Source organism: Argentina silus, assembly GCF_951799395.1.
Source record: "Argentina silus genome assembly, chromosome: 9".
Classification (NCBI taxonomy): domain Eukaryota; kingdom Metazoa; phylum Chordata; class Actinopteri; order Argentiniformes; family Argentinidae; genus Argentina; species Argentina silus.
The window spans coordinates 9,782,303-9,799,650 of record NC_139663.1 but is presented as its reverse complement, the minus strand read 5'-3'; the positions used below and the strand labels follow the sequence as shown (position 1 = coordinate 9,799,650).

The 17,348-nt window shown below is 46.4% G+C and overlaps 1 protein-coding gene across 2 annotated transcripts in view; it reads right to left on the bottom strand.

Moving 5' to 3' along the window:
• Positions 1 to 12,638: 12,638 nt before the first annotated feature.
• Positions 12,639 to 17,348, bottom strand: part of lasp1 (LIM and SH3 protein 1) — a 25,538-nt gene continuing 20,828 nt past the window's right edge. The window contains exons 6-7 of one of the 2 annotated variants that reach the window (XM_083676203.1): positions 17,053 to 17,165; positions 12,639 to 16,719 (exon numbers count right to left, since the gene is read on the bottom strand). In XM_083676203.1, the coding sequence (XP_083532329.1) occupies positions 16,546 to 16,719; positions 17,053 to 17,165 (287 nt within the window). In that variant the 3' untranslated portion in view covers positions 12,639 to 16,545. The remainder of the gene's footprint in view (positions 16,720 to 17,052; positions 17,166 to 17,348) is intronic. The other variant, XM_083676204.1, reaches the window with a different exon arrangement.

Here is a 17,348-nt window from a genome sequence, read left to right as displayed (position 1 = left end):
TAATTGAATTTCAATTGCACTTTGAGGCCACAGGAGGGCGCTGAGCTGATGGAGCACAGGAGGGAGGGAGAAAACTAGGCAGGGTAAGGAAACAGAACAGATAGTCCTGAACATGTGAATCAGAGCACAGAGCTATGCTTAAAGGATCATCTTAATGGCCAGGCAGTGTCATTACAGTGATGAATGGAGAGAGAAGGAAAAGAGAGAAGAGAGAGAAGACATATAGTGGAGTGATGAGTGCGAGTGGACAGTCTCATCCATCTCCCACCCTCACTCTGCCACACAGAAATTAACACACACGCAGGTATGACACTCACACTCACACACACACACACACACACACACACACACACACACACACACACACACACACACGACCAACTCGGGTACAGAATAAACTCAGAATAAAATCAATCCATCTTCTAAAGATACACCCTTCCATGTTTCATGCCTGACAGGTTGAACATCTCCGTCTCTCTCAATAAAAAACGGGAGCATAGTAGCTTTAATAGTTAAGAAAATAGGCCACAAGGTTCCTGACACACATCACAACCTACTGTACTAGGATACAGCTGTGGTACCCCAGAGAAAAGACAGTCACTTGGCCTAAATAGTGATCAGAGTAATGAAGCGGCAAGCTCTGATACAGCTGCTCATTCCAGGCTGACATCTTCAGATAGCACCTGGGCGTTGCTTAGGGCACACTTCTGAGAACAACTCTACTGTACATTTATACCCACCCCTCCAAATGAATGGCCAAAGAGAGAGAATGAGAGAGAGAGAGAGAGAGAGAGAGAGAGAGAGAGAGAGAGAGAGCAAGAGAGCAAGAGAGCATGAGAGAAACAGACCGACAGACTAGTGGATAGAAACAGATTGCAGAGGACATCGGTTGACAACAAATAAAAAAAAATAAAAAACTCATGAGCCTCATGCCAAACAGACCCATTATGTTAAATTGGACAAACTCAATAGCGAACGGTGAACAGTCTCTGAGCCTCCTAATTGGATCGCTGCCTCATGCTACTGATAAACCCCATCCCTCCATTTCATTACATTTATCCCTAATCAGCTGCTCTCATCCCATTTCATCAGTGAGCTCGCCAAGCATGTCTCTGACATGACTGATACAGTGGCAAAGCCTCTCTGACAGGGCCTGGCTTCATGTCATTTCACCTTTGACCCCCAGCAGCTCCCAGTGCCTGTTCTCCCGCCCCAGTTAATTGTGGTATAGCTCGTGGACAGGAGTAAACAGGAGCGGTTCAGGGCACCCAACATCTCCAGGAAGTAAACCGCTCCTGTTCTACTCCTGTCCACCAGCTCTGAGCTTCCTGGAGATGTTGGGCGCCCTACTTTCTCTGGACAATCTGCCCATTGTCTGTCCCCCGGCATCGGCCAATTGGATATGGCCCGCCTGAAAATCTAAGACCGCTCAAATTGAGAGCCAGTACTCTACAGTAACACACTCGCACACAGAGACACACTTCCACACACACACACACACACACACACACACACACACACACACACACACACACACACAGCTGTACAGTACTCCTACAGTATCTACTATGTACACTAACACCAACACACCCAAACACAAACAAATACACCCTTTCTCAGCAACCCATTATCTTGACCATTGCTATGTCTTTTCATCCTAATAATGATGCAATGAACACATGATATAGTTATATCTCGACACTGTGAGACTGTCTTGCATGCCTGGCCTGTCAACACATACCTAGGCATTACAGACATCCCTGTGAGCGTGTGACATACATGTCCCATGAGAGCTTAGCATGATCTGGAGGCAGGCTACACCCATAACAGCTGATAGTAACCCTTCTCTGTTTCTCTCTTCTCTCCCCTCCCCATCTTCCCCCACAGCCAGACACACAGGCTCAGGTCAGAGTGGATGCTGCAGTATCTCAGAATAGTCCTCTCTACGTGTGTGTGTGTGTGTGTGTGTGTGTGTGTGTGTGTGTGTGTGTGAGAGAGAGAGAGAGAGAGAGAGAGAGAGAGAGAGAGAGACGGGGGGAGAGAGAGAGTGTGTGAGAGAGAGAGAGAGAAAGACATTGTTTCGTGAATGTTTGTCTTGGGAAAGAATATTTTGGTAGGTGGAAAGTATTTACTGCTGTGGATGTTTGAGGACAAGTGCTGAGTTGTTAGCGCTGAAAATATCTTTCCTTTCTCTTTTAGTCAGATACACACACACACACACACACACACACACACACACACACACACACACACACACACACACACACACACACACACACACACACACACACTATCATTCAACATATTGTCAAATGCAGAATCCAACCATAGGACAGCCACATACAGTATCTCTCTCTCCCTCCAGCCTAAGACAAGGAGTGAGACATTCCTAACACTCCAGAGATTGGAGGATGGGCCGGGGCGAGGGGGAGGGGGAGGGGGAGGAGAGGGGGAGGAGGCATGGCACTGGAAAGACTGCAGATTAGAGCACCTGTTCCACTATGGAGCACTCACACACTCTCATTCCCTCCCTTTATCTCTCTCTCTCTCTCCCTCCCTCGCCATCCTCTCCGTCTCCCTCTCTCTGTCTCTCTTTCTTTCTCTCTTTTTATAACCCCACACTCTTGTCTCCTTCTCTTCTCTTTAATCTTTCCCCTCTTTCTCTATGGCTGTCTAGCTCCAAGCTCATTTTGACTGCATTCCATTTCAGTCACATCTATGGGAAACAGACAAAACAATCTGCCAGATAACTTTGGCGGGGAGCCATGGCACACACACACATATAAAACCCACAACTAGGCTACACAAATACACGCACGCACACACACGCACGCACGCACGCGCACACACACACACACACACACACACACACACACACACACACACACACACACACACACACACACACACACACACAGCTAGACACACACACATACACACCCACAGACACACCCACACACACAAAGGAGAGACACACACAGCTACACACACGTGTCGCCCTGTCTCTAAGACTAGACCTCCAGGGAGTCATGTTCAGACAGAGGGATAAACAACACTAGAATGTCCGCATCGCCACGGCCATAACAGCACAGCGACCACGGGAACTCCCTCCGCCCCAGCGGAGCATAGTTTCACTTTCACACAATGTGTAAAGAGCCACTACATCGTCTTATGAACATGAATCAACGAGAATTTATAAATATGAGCCATGCACAGAGCATCTTAGGAGTGTCTGCAGCGTTGGTCCTTGTCTTACACACACAAACATCCAGGCATATTTCACATAACCCTTCCACAAGACAACTCTCCCCCACCCCAGAGCCACCGTGACCTTCCCCCTTCCCCTTTCCCCTGGGTCTGCTCTGACCTAGCCTGTGAGTGTTACCCAGCTCTCATGAACATGTTCCTTTCTGACTGACATGCACAGCCACAGCCAAGAGCCCACAGGGCTGCTCAGGTCTCCACAAATGACTATTGATTGGACTGGCGCTCCCTACCCACGACCCATGGTGCTATCCAGTGAGTCTGTCAGCCTCTTCCTGTCTCTCTGTGAGCCACTGCCCTCTTTATCACTCAGTGAGTGTGTGTGTGTGTGTGTGTGTGTGTGTGTGTGTGTGTGTGTGTGTGTGTGTGTGTGTGTGTGTGTGTGTGTGTGTGTGTGTGTGTGTGTGTGTAAGATCTAACAGAGAGTGTTGAGTTGAGTTTATTAGGATCTCTTGGGCTAATCTAGCAGCCGTTTAGAAGAGGAAATACGTATATACAGAGAGAGAGAGAGAGAGAGAGAGAGAGAGAGAGACACACCATCCCTTAGCGACTATCGTAAACACAACATGACGGTGTTGACATTATTATAATGTTGATGTTTACATTGCCAAATGGATGTACAGCATTTGAGATGTTTCTCCTACTTAAGTGTCCAATGTCATCCCATGCGCACAGGGCCACTCCCATGCGCACACACGCAACAGAACAGGGAAGAGATACACCCAGAGACAAAAGTACTTCACCACATCCCCAGACAAACACATATTCAAAGCAGTCAGTAGAAGAGGAAATTCTATCTTGTGGTCCTCTGTGGCTCAATGCTTAGGTTGTGGGTTTGATTCCCGCTGGGACCATATATACTGAAATGTATGCACTCACTGCAATGTAAGCCGCTTTGGATAAAAGCGTCAGCTACATGGCATACATATATATCTTTGTATTGATTCATTGTATCACGTAACACTCCTTTTACAGCATGGCAATCTGACCTATGCAAGGCTCTGCTCCAAGGCCGTGTCATGTCAGCGTTTCTGAGCACAGTGAGTCGTATAAATAGTATTTATTTCCTGTTTGCTCTACTGTGGTAAACTACCCCAGCCACCTCCTATGTACCTCCTATGCACAGTACAATATATGCAGATAGGAAACGGTTACTGTGCATCTTTTAATGGCACAACCTAAAAACGTAACATTTCTATGTTTATAAGAGTAGAGCACACTCTCTGTTATTGCCCTAGGCCATTCTCGGAAATGAGAAACGAGGTTAACAAATAGAAAAAAAACCACACACACACACGCACGCGCACGCGCACACGCACACGCACACACACATGCACACACACACACACACACACACACACACACACACACACACACACACACACACACACACACACACACACGCACACACACCCACACGCCCACACACACAAAGCGCTGGCAGCAGTGATGTCACCTCTCCTATACTGGGGGGCTAACGTCACCCTGACAGGATGGACATGGACAGTAGACGTTCCCCTGAGGTAGCCATGAATAATTCAACCCTGCCTGAAGAGGGGGTGAGAGTGACCCCCCGAAACCTGCTGTTCACCCCCATCACCACCACCAGACCAGCACAGAGGGGGAGGGAGGGGGAGATGGGGGGTATGAGGTAATCAACAAGCAGGAGGTACACTGCAGAAGGAATGGCAGGGAACTGGGCTTGTGCTCCTTCGCTGTCTTCCAGCTCTCCTCCTACCCATTCATCACCCTTTCAGCTCCCAGCAGCCTGTGTCCCAGCACTGCCTGCAGCCAAACAACAAACAACACTTCACCACCTACAGTCATACTGAGTACAGCCTAACACCAGGTCCAGCCAAGCACCGGCTGGGAGGTGCCAGGGGGGGTGTATGGGTGAGGGTAAGCCCACAGGGGGTGATGGAGCAGGGGGTCTGATGATAGGAGGCCTGGGTATGGGTGGAATATGCACAGCTCTACCTTCAGGTTCACAATCAATCCATAGATGAGGGTAGATGATGATGGAAACGCCTCCAGATAATGTAACTATGTGACAATAATTCAACACAATAGGTTGGCTAACTACCTGGTACTAAATGACACATTGTGCTGCTTGTGTCAGTAAATCTAACAGAAACAGTGAGTTTAAGGCTACAACAATCAATATGCAATTATCAAGTAATACCCAGTACTTTCTATGTAAGTACCTGCTTATCAAAAGATAAACACACGCCATAAAGTTTACATTCCTCTTCTGCTTCTCCCTGAGCATCTTTATGGAGAAGGCAAACAGGGACAGAGGGCAGGGGCAGCTGATACACACACACACACACACACACACACACACACACACACACACACACACACACACACACACACACACACATACACACACACACACACATGGCAAGTACTCAAACATTATTGCAAGGCAGATATTCTCTCTCTCTCTCTCTCTCTCTCTCTCTCTCTCTCTCTCTCTCTCTCTCTCTCTCTCTCTCTCTCTTGATATTGTGCTGGGGTGCTAATTGCTAATTACAAGAATCTTGGGTTAGGAGGGATCATCATCAAGGATGCCTGTTAACCCAAAAGCTCAGCCACACCCCTCTCTCTCTCCACCCCTCTCTCTCTCCATCCATCCATCCCTCTCTCCATCCCTCTCCCACTATCCTTCTCTCCTCAGTGTTGACAATACACTCATCACGGCGCAATCAGGAAACAAGCGGTAACAATCTTTCACCGGTGCCAACCCTCCAGAGGCCTGGTGCACACCGGTGGCTGTGGACAACGACACACCCGCTGGCCCCCTCCCCCTGCACCCCCTGCCTGCCGGCCACCGGGACGGGGAAAGCAGACAGCCTCGTACGAGCAGAGCAGAAGCAGCATGCTGTGCTGTTTGTTTTCGCCCGGGGGGTGTCGGGAAGGAAATGGGGGGGTGGATGTTATGAATGAACCAGAGGCTCTACTGTGTGTTTAATGTGTGTAAGGTAAGGTGTGTGTGTGTGTGTGTCGGTGTGTTTACTACGCGGTGGTTCCATGCCCATCGGATCCTCCCCTCTTCAGCTCTCTCCTCCTTCTCCTCCTCCTTACCTGGTCCATGTTTTCAGCAAGCCTCCTCCCTCCTCCTGTTCCCGGTCATGGCACGGAATCACCGGTGTTCCCTTGGTTCCCTTCGGCGTTCCCGACTCAGTATTCCCACAGCAATCCTCCTCTCTCTCTCACATAGGCGAGGCAGCCAGGCAGTGGACGGCTGCACCTCTCCGGAGAGACATGATTCTCTCTCTCTCTAGCTCTCTCCTTCTCTCTCCCACTGAGTCTCTGTCTGACAGCCTGTTATATCCACCCAAACGCTCTCTTCTTCTCTCTTCTCCTTTCTCTGTCTTCTGTCGTTCCTTTTGCTTGTCTCTGCGTGGAGCTGGAGGGGGAAGCAGGGCGTTGTGTGGACCTCACCTCTCTCACTGATAGCAGAATTACACAGAGAGGACTCCCGCTCTCTTTCTCACTCTCTCTCTCTCTCTGTCTCTCTCTCTTTCACTCGCTCGCTCGCTGTGTAAGCTGGCCCCTTGCCTCGCCTCCCCCCTCTCTCTCTGTTGCCCCCCTCCTCTTCCCTCTCTCTCTCTCTCCACTTCCCTCCTCCTTCCCATCTCCCCTCCCCCTCTCGCTGTAGCTATACAGAGCCAGAATGAGCAAATGAGAGAGCGGGGGGAGGAGGAAGAGGGAGGACAGGGGTTGGTCCGGGCAGACCATGTGATTCCCGGCAGAGGTCTCAGGGACCCTCTGCCAGCTGTCCAGCTCATGCCTCTGTGAAAACCACCGTTGCCACTGACAACCGCTGCTGTGGAACACACCAACCATAGGTCCCCTCATACAAAGCCATTGGCTGACAGGATTTATGGCCCCCGCCCCCCTGCAGGGGGGAGCATGTTGGGACGTGTAGTCCTGGCACTGAATGGGGTAAAAGGGGAGAGTAGGGGAGGTGTAGAGATCCCTGTGCCCCTATAATGAATGCATGTTTTTCATGGTGCTACTATGTCTTTAGAAATGTAAGCTAGTATTACTGATGCACCAGTGCACACAGACAGGGTGAGAGAGAGAGTGACAACAATTTGTAAAAAAAAACAATGTGTGAATATACACTACAAACAAGTACAAGCACACACATGCACACACACACACGCACACACACACACACACACACACACACACACACACACACACACACACACACACCACACCCACACACACAAGAGGAAAGACCCAGAGGCCCGGGCATTCTTGGTCAGTCAGGAAAAATACATCCTCTGTCGTTTCCCTCAGCCTGCATGGTGGGAAACTCCCACCGTGCAACAACAGGAACTGAACAACTGAAGGCCATGGCTGAGCAGAATCACAAACGCTCCCGTTCTCTCTGTCCTTTTTTTTAATTACCTTTTCATTCTTTGCTCTGTCTCTATCCCCTCTATCTCCTCCTCCTCCCTGTCCATCTATTGTGTTATCACTCTCTCCACGCCCCCCCCACACCCCTCTATACATCCCCCTTTACACCCCCATCTCTCTCTCTCTCTCTCTCTCTCTCTCTCTCTCTCTCTCTCATTGGAATTCCTTAAAGGTTATGGGAGGTTACAGGTGTCAGAGAGGGGAAATGTCACAGGAGGCTACAGGCTAGAGAGGCCACACCATGGCGAGAAATAGCAACACTCAATCAATGTGGATGCACAATTCAAATGTTGTCTACAAACCTAATATACTTATATTTATTTAAAAAAAACACATGTATAACCAATCATTTTACACATAAAAACACAATCTGCTCTCTGCTAATCTGGTAACAAGGGCAAACCCAAGGTCTCCACATTTGAAAAACAAAGCAGCACCTGTTCTGGCTTATTCCAATTCAACTGACACATAACATAGCTGTGACGTCCTAGGATACTGTGTGTTAAGCGAGCTAGGAGGACTGTGACTAGGGGGGCAAGAATGCAGATCTTGCTTACAGTGGTAGAACAGCACAGCCAAGAGAAACATAGGAGAGGGAGACAATGACCTCCAGCAGAGGGCATCACACAGCATCTTAACAAGCTGAGACCTAGTTTTCGATCGTGTGGATTCATGATGTGTCCTCGTATGTACGGCTCAGAGTCAGTCATGCATCTCTTTTCTTCTTTATCCTAATGAACAACAGCTACAGTACTCCGACTACCGCAACGTCATTTGATCTGGTCATGCCAATAATGCTGTTTGAAGTTCGAACTGTGTGTGTGTGTGTGTGTGTGTGTGTGTGTGTGTGCGTGTGTGTGTGTGTCACAGCCTTTTCTGCGATAGAACAGCAGGGGTATTGTTGCAGTGGTGAGAGTGGTAGATTATACTATCAGCAGTGGAATTCAGAATATTTCCCAGTGGGTCCGGCTGGGCATGGAGTCATGGACACATGTGGGGATGAAACTTTAGTATTGGGTGAGGGGATAGAGGGTGGGGGGTGAGGGGATAGAGGGTGGGGGGTGAGGGGAGTAAGAGGTGCATTTACAGTGTATGGCTTAGTGAACAACGCTCAAAGATGTTGTCAAGGAGAGATCCAAACGAAGCACCTGGGATTTGCTATGCAGAGGTTAACCCCCAGGTAAGAAGGTATCATGAAAAAGGTAGAATCACTATGAAAATGGACGGGGGGCTGTATTAAATCCTCAAAATATGTAGCAACCCAGTCTTTAAAACCCACTGACCTTGGTAAAAGGGAGGGGTGAAATCTCTGGTGAGATTCTGAGTCCTGACCTGGTTGGCGAATGCTGATGTTCATCATCTGTCAAATAGATTAATAAATCATTAGAGCATTAGAGCTACAAGCTAAATACCATTTCCTTTTTTGATTATGGTGATTATGTTATAAGAATAGAAGCATCTATGTCATCAAGCCATATACTGTCAGCACAACATCTTTTTGAACAAAGGCCTAAAGTTCAAAGACGCTATGATGATTTTTGCTCATCTCTCATTGTCATAATCATAGCTTTGAATTGGCTCTTTAACACAGCAGGGTTTATAAAACAGTTTCCTCGCCATCTGCCGCTGTAGCATTGACTGAGTAGCGAGCGACATCTACTGGACATGTTGCGTTAGGCCTGAATCAATGCGATGGGACCAAATGCGATGTATTTATTTGTTCTTATCAGACTGTCCATCTAAAACGCTCCGCTGCGCCTGTCCAAATCATTTGCATGGACATTACATTTTCATATGACCTTGGAAGTGTCAGTAGAAGGGTCAGCCCTTCGATACACAATGTCATGCAAATGATAGATCATATCAAGAAACAGAGAAGCATCCAGTCAAATTGATCAAACACATGATTATCGGTATTTATCAATATTATATGTTATCACCATGTTTTTATTTTTCTTGATTAGTTTTTTTTTTGTCGAGGATCTCATTTTACATAAAACAACCACGGGGTGTCGCAAGTCAAACGAATTGACAGTAGCATTGCTTACGTGGCAGAGCCCTTGAGAGGGCAGAGGCGCTATCGCTTGCGCTGCGCTGCCGTTTGCGGCTATGAACTATTAAGTGGGATAATCTTATAGTCTCATCATCAGTGTCTTCAACTCCTTTTACATTCCTTTATCCGCACTGAAATGAAAGAACTTGATATAGGAACAAACGCCCATCAATAGTAGGCAATACTCCCCCAAAATGTTCAATTGGTGAAGGCATGGTGCAAGCAGTAAGGTTATAAATTCAAATCTCGCTGGGATTGTACAGAAAAAATGCACTCACTGCATGCATATGCTTGTAGATGTATGTGCTTGTAGCAGAGACAGTCAGCTGCAGGATAAGAGTGCCTGATAGAAATGGCATATACTGTAGGCCTAGATACAGTATAAACCTACCAATCTAGCTACACACCTGCTCATGTTCCTGTACATTCTAAAAAGTGACATACTGGATGTCCTCCACACACACACACACACACGCGCACACACACACACACACACACACACACACACACACACACACACACACACACACACACACACACACACACACACACACACACACACACACACACACACACAGCCTCTCCAGACATCCACCTCTTTATTGCTGAATTCCATTGGTACCTATAGCCCCTCGCCTAGATCTTGTTATAAGCATAATGGTGAAAATTCCACCTAAGGCAAGGTGAAGCAAAACCATAATGCCTTTACCTTTCATATATTTTATATCTACATGAGTAGCTAGGAGTAGGGGCTAGGGTAAATATGCTAGGGGCTAGGCTTATAATGTATGTCTGCTGGGGGCTAGGCTTATATGGAAATGGAATGACCTTCATCTGACGCATGTGCTGTGCTCTTCATAGTGTACCATGTAGATTACCCCTTGAATTCCATGATCCTCCACTCACAGAAAATGTTAAAGCAAAAGAAGAGGCAGTCAAGTTTTTGTGACGTGCACACATCTTTATTCCAGTGACTTACATAAAGAAAGATTGTCTTTACCTTGGCACCGGTGAAAAACAACATCTGAATGTGACACACAAAAACAAATCAAAAGCATGGTTGTAAAACAGATGAATAGAGGCATGCATTCAGAGTGTATGAATTTATAATGTCTGCATGACTTATAATTGCTGTTCAGAGGGTATGTCATTCAATTGCTCAAACACGATTACTGTGACAAAGAGTAGTGTGACAATTACAGTGGCTCCCGGATCCTATCAATTCAACATAAGGAGATGAACACTAACATTACAGTTGAAGTAACTTCCAGGACGACAGAGCTACTGATAAAACCAGATCAGTTCTACAGGCCAACAACAACAATCTCTGTCTGTGTGTCTCTGTGGCTATTGACACTGGGGCAATGATTCTAGAGGGCAGGAGAACATATAAGCCAACTGTATTCCTGTAACACTGATGTCAAGCACAGGGCAACACATGGCATCTGGGTCTGTTCATACAAAAAAATTGCACAAACCAGATGACTATAAAGAGACAGCTGTCCAAGGTCATTAAAGGGAATTGAGTCTCTGGATCCTTTGACCTAGCTTCTAACTTGGTTGAGGAAACACGGTCTAAAACAGTAATGTGCGTATAGTGATTTGCACCATGCACTAACATAGAGACATTGCACATCGCAGGTTGGGGTTACTGTTAACCATCACAGTGTGGTCAATAGGCACAAACAACACTACTCCTTGGTCCTTAATACATTTGGTCTTACAGTATTAGATCTTTACTAACTCAAGTGAGTTTTACACACATAACTCTGCTCTTAAATACCATCATCCTTGCAGTACTGTGGAGTTTGGTGAGGTGGGTTTAGGGTTCTGGGTGAGCTAGATACAGGGAACCCCAATGAGAGGGTGGCCATAGCAGAGTGGGAGACATTGTAGAGATCCATGGAAGGAGGGGAGGAGGTGGTCTCCAACAGCTGTCAGTCCTCACACACGGTATTCCCCCTCTACTGGGCACTCTTTACGTTTTCCTGAGTCTCCACCAAGACCCCATTGTTGAGAAGATAGTCTCCCCCTGAAACAGAGATGCAAGTGGGTCCCACAGATGTCACATTGTGCTTTCCTAAATAATAATGTTTTATACTATCCTGGGGGTACATGGGGTAAGGGGCTCTGAATTCACGAGCTTTCATCAATATAGAATTGAACATTTCTAGAATCCCCGTTACTGCAAAGAGTGTTCCTGAACCATATAAACCGGATTGGAAATTGACTTACTGTTTTCTTTTAACATCAGTAGTGCCAAATCAATCGAGCAATTGTTATTTTTCTGTCACATAAAACAATAATTTCATTATCCACAGGGCAGTTGAATACTGCGAAGCACAACACATCCACGCAGTAGTCTACTCTACGCTTGCTTACCATCGTCAGGAATGGGTACAGACGATGCGACAGATGCAAACCACACATCTTTTTACATCCCGGTCCGTTCACCGGCTGCGTCCATTAGCGGTGCACACATCATAACATGTAGATGATGTAGGACAGGAAGACCAGACCCATGATGGCGAAAAACATCAAAACCAAAATGTCAGTCATGATGAGGATGCAAGAAATGGAGGATGCAGATGCAAGACAAAAAAACGTGATGTAGAATTTTCCAGCCTCTTCTTCACAACGGTGCAGATCGGAGGAGATCGGAAGTTGCCGGAGCAGAGATAATCCTTCGGCTACATGGAACCCTTCCCTGCCTGACGCGTTCTAGCATATTTTACGCGTGGGAAGTAGGGTAAGAAGAAACACATTTGAATTGCTATTATAGGGCGCCGTCCCTTATGGAATATGTGCAGTATGTTGTGTCAGTGCCATACATGTCATAGGAAAGGAATCACATCGAAGGAAGAAATTAACACAGCAGGCGACTGAGTAAAAATGACATTTTATTGAATCTGTAGAATCATTAAGTACAATTCGAAGTGCTGTAACAGGGCAATAAGAGATGCTAATCAGGTCCTTAAATCCAACTGGAGTCTCTGATTTTTTGGAATATGTCAATATATGCATATGTTAATAAAAGTAATAACAAAATGATATCAAAAGAAAATCATCTTTAGATGGAATGCAAAACATTGGTCTGAATGCTAGGTCAGTGTTTGTGGTTTTACATGATTTCTATCCGCACTGACATTACAAGTATCATAAGAGCAAGGAATGATTCATCAGAAGAATGAGGTGTATGAGTCTACATTTGAGTTCAGGGTTGGAGGAATCTTGGCAGTAGGACAAGGTAACTAGACATTGAGAGGAAACAGGGCTGTGATATGAGATATGATACAGCAGAGGTGCAGGATGATTGATATCACAGCAGAGGAGGATATTTGGCGGGAAAAAGGCTAACTCCTGACTGATTCCAAATCATTGTCTTCCATGCCTCCTCTCTCAAGCTGGGGTAGTAGTACATGATTACAGCATCTCTCCCCCTGGCCCCATTCTCTAACATCATATGGGAATGTCTTGGCCTTGCCACAGTGTCTATCATCTCTATTGAGTCACACTAAAACACCGTTGGCTGTCTTTGTTTCTGAAAGGATACTCCACCAATCAACTATCGCCAACATTCATCTCCCAAACCTGGTGAAACAGACGTCAAGTTGTTACTAGCAGTAGCCCCGCAATTCGAGTTGCTCCGACCGAGTCTCGAACTCGTGACCTCTGACTTAGCAACACACTGTCTCCTCCTCAAATACCCGATGTAAACCTGCTATGCTATCCGAAAAACAAACCCACATCACTTCACTTCAAAGAAAACCAGATGGGTAAGCCAACATGGGCTTGATTTTCACCAATCTGAAGAAGAAGAAAAAAACATAGCCACGGCCTACAAGCAGCCAAGGCAACTTATTTTTGAGCGAAATTGATGCAAAGGCAATTGAAAAAAATAACAAAACAACCCAAGAACAACACTCATATCACTTCAAGCCAAACCAACTCCTCACTCTTCAATTCCTGCGACACAGCAGTGAGACTTGAAATAGATCACCCAAAAACAGCCCTTTACACAGTGTACGAGTTGCTTCTGAAGACGTCCAGATGTCAAGTAGAGAGGTCTGTGAGAGACGCAGGCATATAGTTGCCCTTTTGTCTGGCAAACTGATTATCTAGCCCATTTGAGGTGTGTTGTGTTAATTCCAATTCATTAATCATCATCATTGTCATAATTCATCATCACATTGCAAATTTGCAAAAACTATATGAACACTCAAAACCCACTTATCATCTGACACTTTGCACCACATTGGGATTTTCATGGGACATTTTGACCATGTACATTTTCCCTCACCCCAATCAAAAATCAATAAACACGACTGCTTTTTCGTCTGCAGGCAAGCCTCTTCCCAAGCACCATGACCTGTAATAACCTTTTCCCCCTCACCTCTCTTTGTAATACATATACAATTGTACAATATCATCTAGCTACATAGTGAGAGCATGGTTTCTTTTTGTAAAGCTGAAAATTACTTAAATTCCATTTTTGTCCCCCAGGTCTGTGAAAGTCACAGTGCATCACAGGAAATAGAATGAAACAGCAGGGAAAAGGGGAAGTAAAGAAGAGACAATGAACAGAGGCCAAAGGTGGATATAGTTCATACACTAGTGAGCAATATCACTCTCTGGGCCTGGCTGACACTGTCCCTTAGACATGGAATGTAAGATCAGTCAGTGAAAGTGTTATTTGGTGACATCATAGCCAGACAGCCATCTTAGTGATTATTTGGAACGCGAATTGTTGCTAAAAAAAACCCAAACTATATTTCTCAGAGTTCTCTGCAACAATTTAACTTACTCGTGCAGCACTATATAGGTAAGAAAACATCATTTGGAGATCTGTGTCTGTTCTTGACATTCTATGTCTATGACGCAGATGAGACCGGCTTTGTGGCTACAGCATATTAAAGACTGCATGAATCTTCATTAGCCTGTGGCACTCCAGAACATTGCTCTCCTCAGAGTTACAAGAATTAGGGATAACTGTGAGATACTCCAGTCATGAGTTGGCACAATATTAACAGGCATTGAGTTTACTGTTCTTATGAGGCAAACAGCACGGTTGGACCTGACACGGAGGTGTAGTACACATTTAACCCCATGGAACCTAGTTCTGTGATTGCTAACCAACAGACAGTGAGCACACGTCTATACAAACTAGCCTGCCTTGGTTCATAAATCGAGTTGTCGCTTTTATTTTTCTATTTATTTGATACATTGACATTTTAAAAAATAAGCCTCTTACAATACCAACAACAACAACAAAAAAAACGAAAAAAACAAAAACACCAGCATGATATGAGAGAGAAAGGACAACAATAACACCATTTACCACAGCCATGGTTTCTGACCTCAACACAGCTTAACATTTTTCACACACATCTCATGAAAAAAAGGATTGGAATGTTCAATCACAAGAACAATGGAATGACTAAATAATTATTAATAAAAAAAGAAAAAAAAAAAAAAAAAAACATTCACAATACAGAATTGTCTTGAGAATTGTGCTTGGCCCTCTCTGTTATTCTTGGTGAACTCTGATGATGGTTGTCTTGGAATGGGGTGGGACCTGGCCTGATCCCACCATCTCTTCACATGCCCCAAACATCTCAGACCTAAAATCACCACAACTCTCTCCATCTTGAAGGCATTTCAGGCTGCGAGGAATATCTTCACACCAACTGATGTGATGTCATAGTGGTGTGATTGTAATAACTTGGGGTAGCGGGGGGGGGGAATAGCTAAACCATGTCCCCTAACTTGTCCCTGATCCCACCCACCTTCAACAGGCCTGTAAGAGGCAATGGTGGGAAGTGCTCTTCAGTTAGGATAGGATTTCCAGTTTCATAACAATACCCACAATGCAGTGTTGGGCACGCAAGGACACAGATAAGAGCGAGATATTGATATGTTGAGAAATGCGTGAGTAGATATATAAATATATAAAACCTCTCTGTTAAGACTGGTAGCTCACTGACGGATGCAACAACAACAAAGGGGTACTGAGGTTAATGGAATGTACAAGTCAAAAATTCAAGCTTAGTTCTGACTGCACAAATACAGTGAGATTCTACACTGCGCTTCCAGTCTGGCCAAGTTCAGGCTGCGAAATGAAAAAGAAACCAAACAAAAACGAAAATAAACATGACTTAATATGCCACGCCCACATTCCAAACTCATTTTCTCTCGACCACATTGGCCGCTTCTCTCTGCTGTCATGGTAACTGTATGTTGATTGGCAGGGGTGTGTGTGTGTGTGGGGGGGGGGGTTCCTTAACATTTTTGCATTTGGTTGTGTTGTAATTTGAAGTGCTATAGCGCGGATAGACCTGTGTGACACCACATGACCCCTGACCGATGGCCTATGAGACAGGGGGGGGTGAGTGTGTTGACTTTTAAGACTTACAGTAAATTCCACTTGTGACAGCACGAGAGTGGACGGGGGACTTGGGGACAGAGCGACAGACAGAAAGAGGATGACAGACATCCAAGACAAGAGACAGACGGCAGCACAGACAGACACAGACAGACTGACTGACTGACAGACGGAGGGAGTCTGTCGTTGGAGAGCAGAGCAGAAGGTAAGAGCAGACCAGGGGTACACACCGGGGGGGGGGGGGGGGGGTGTTGAATCCGAGAACAGGACAGATCAGAGAACAGAGTGAAATAAAGAGAAAGCGGCATTAAGATGAGATGGCACTGGGCTTTTCATTTTTCTTCTCTCCCTCCCTTTCTCTACCTCCTCCTCCTCCTCCTCTCCTCTCTCTTTCTTTCTCTCCCTCCCTCTCTCAGATGGCCTCTACGTAGTTGGCAGGCAGCATGCCCTGCTGGCCGGTGCGTTCCACGCGGCCATACATCCAGCCCTCATCGATCTGCTGCACGTCTACGATCACGTCCCCGTCCATGAAGGACACCTCGTCCTCATCAGCAGCGGCGTAGTCATACACTGCCCGGTATCGCTTCTACACTCACACACACACACACACACACACACACACACACACACACAGAGAGAGAGAGAGAGAGAGAGAGAGAGAGACCAAGAAAGACATACACACAGACGCACAAAAAACAACAACAAAAACAACAAGGGGAGAGAGAGAGAGAGAGAGAGAGACAGAGAAAGAGCAGCATTAAGTTCACCTCCTACCACTGCCTACAGCAGACACAGTTGGGCTCTACTAACAAGACAAAAGGCGAGGCAACACTAAGGTAGCATGTGGATAGTGCCTTCGCAAACACAGGAGGAGTCCTCCTGCACCATGCAGAGAGCACCGTAGACAGGAGGGACTCACCCCTGCAGCGGCGCTGGGAGGGGGGGCCGCAGCCGCCTGGCGCACTGGTTCAGGAGCAGGCTCATAGTGGAAGTTCTGAGGGGCAGCAGCAGGGGGCTGCTGGTACGCTGCTGCTGATAGAGCGGGGGGTGGGGGGGGGGAGGAGAGAGAGAGAGAGAGAGTGAAAGGGAGGGGAAACAGACAGTGAGTGATTGATTGAGTCTCAAGTGTGCAGGACAGACATTCTTTTGCTTTTCACTCTGCATCACATAATCTTGTCTGGGTCCTGAACGCTCCACACAAACCCCCCTCTGTCC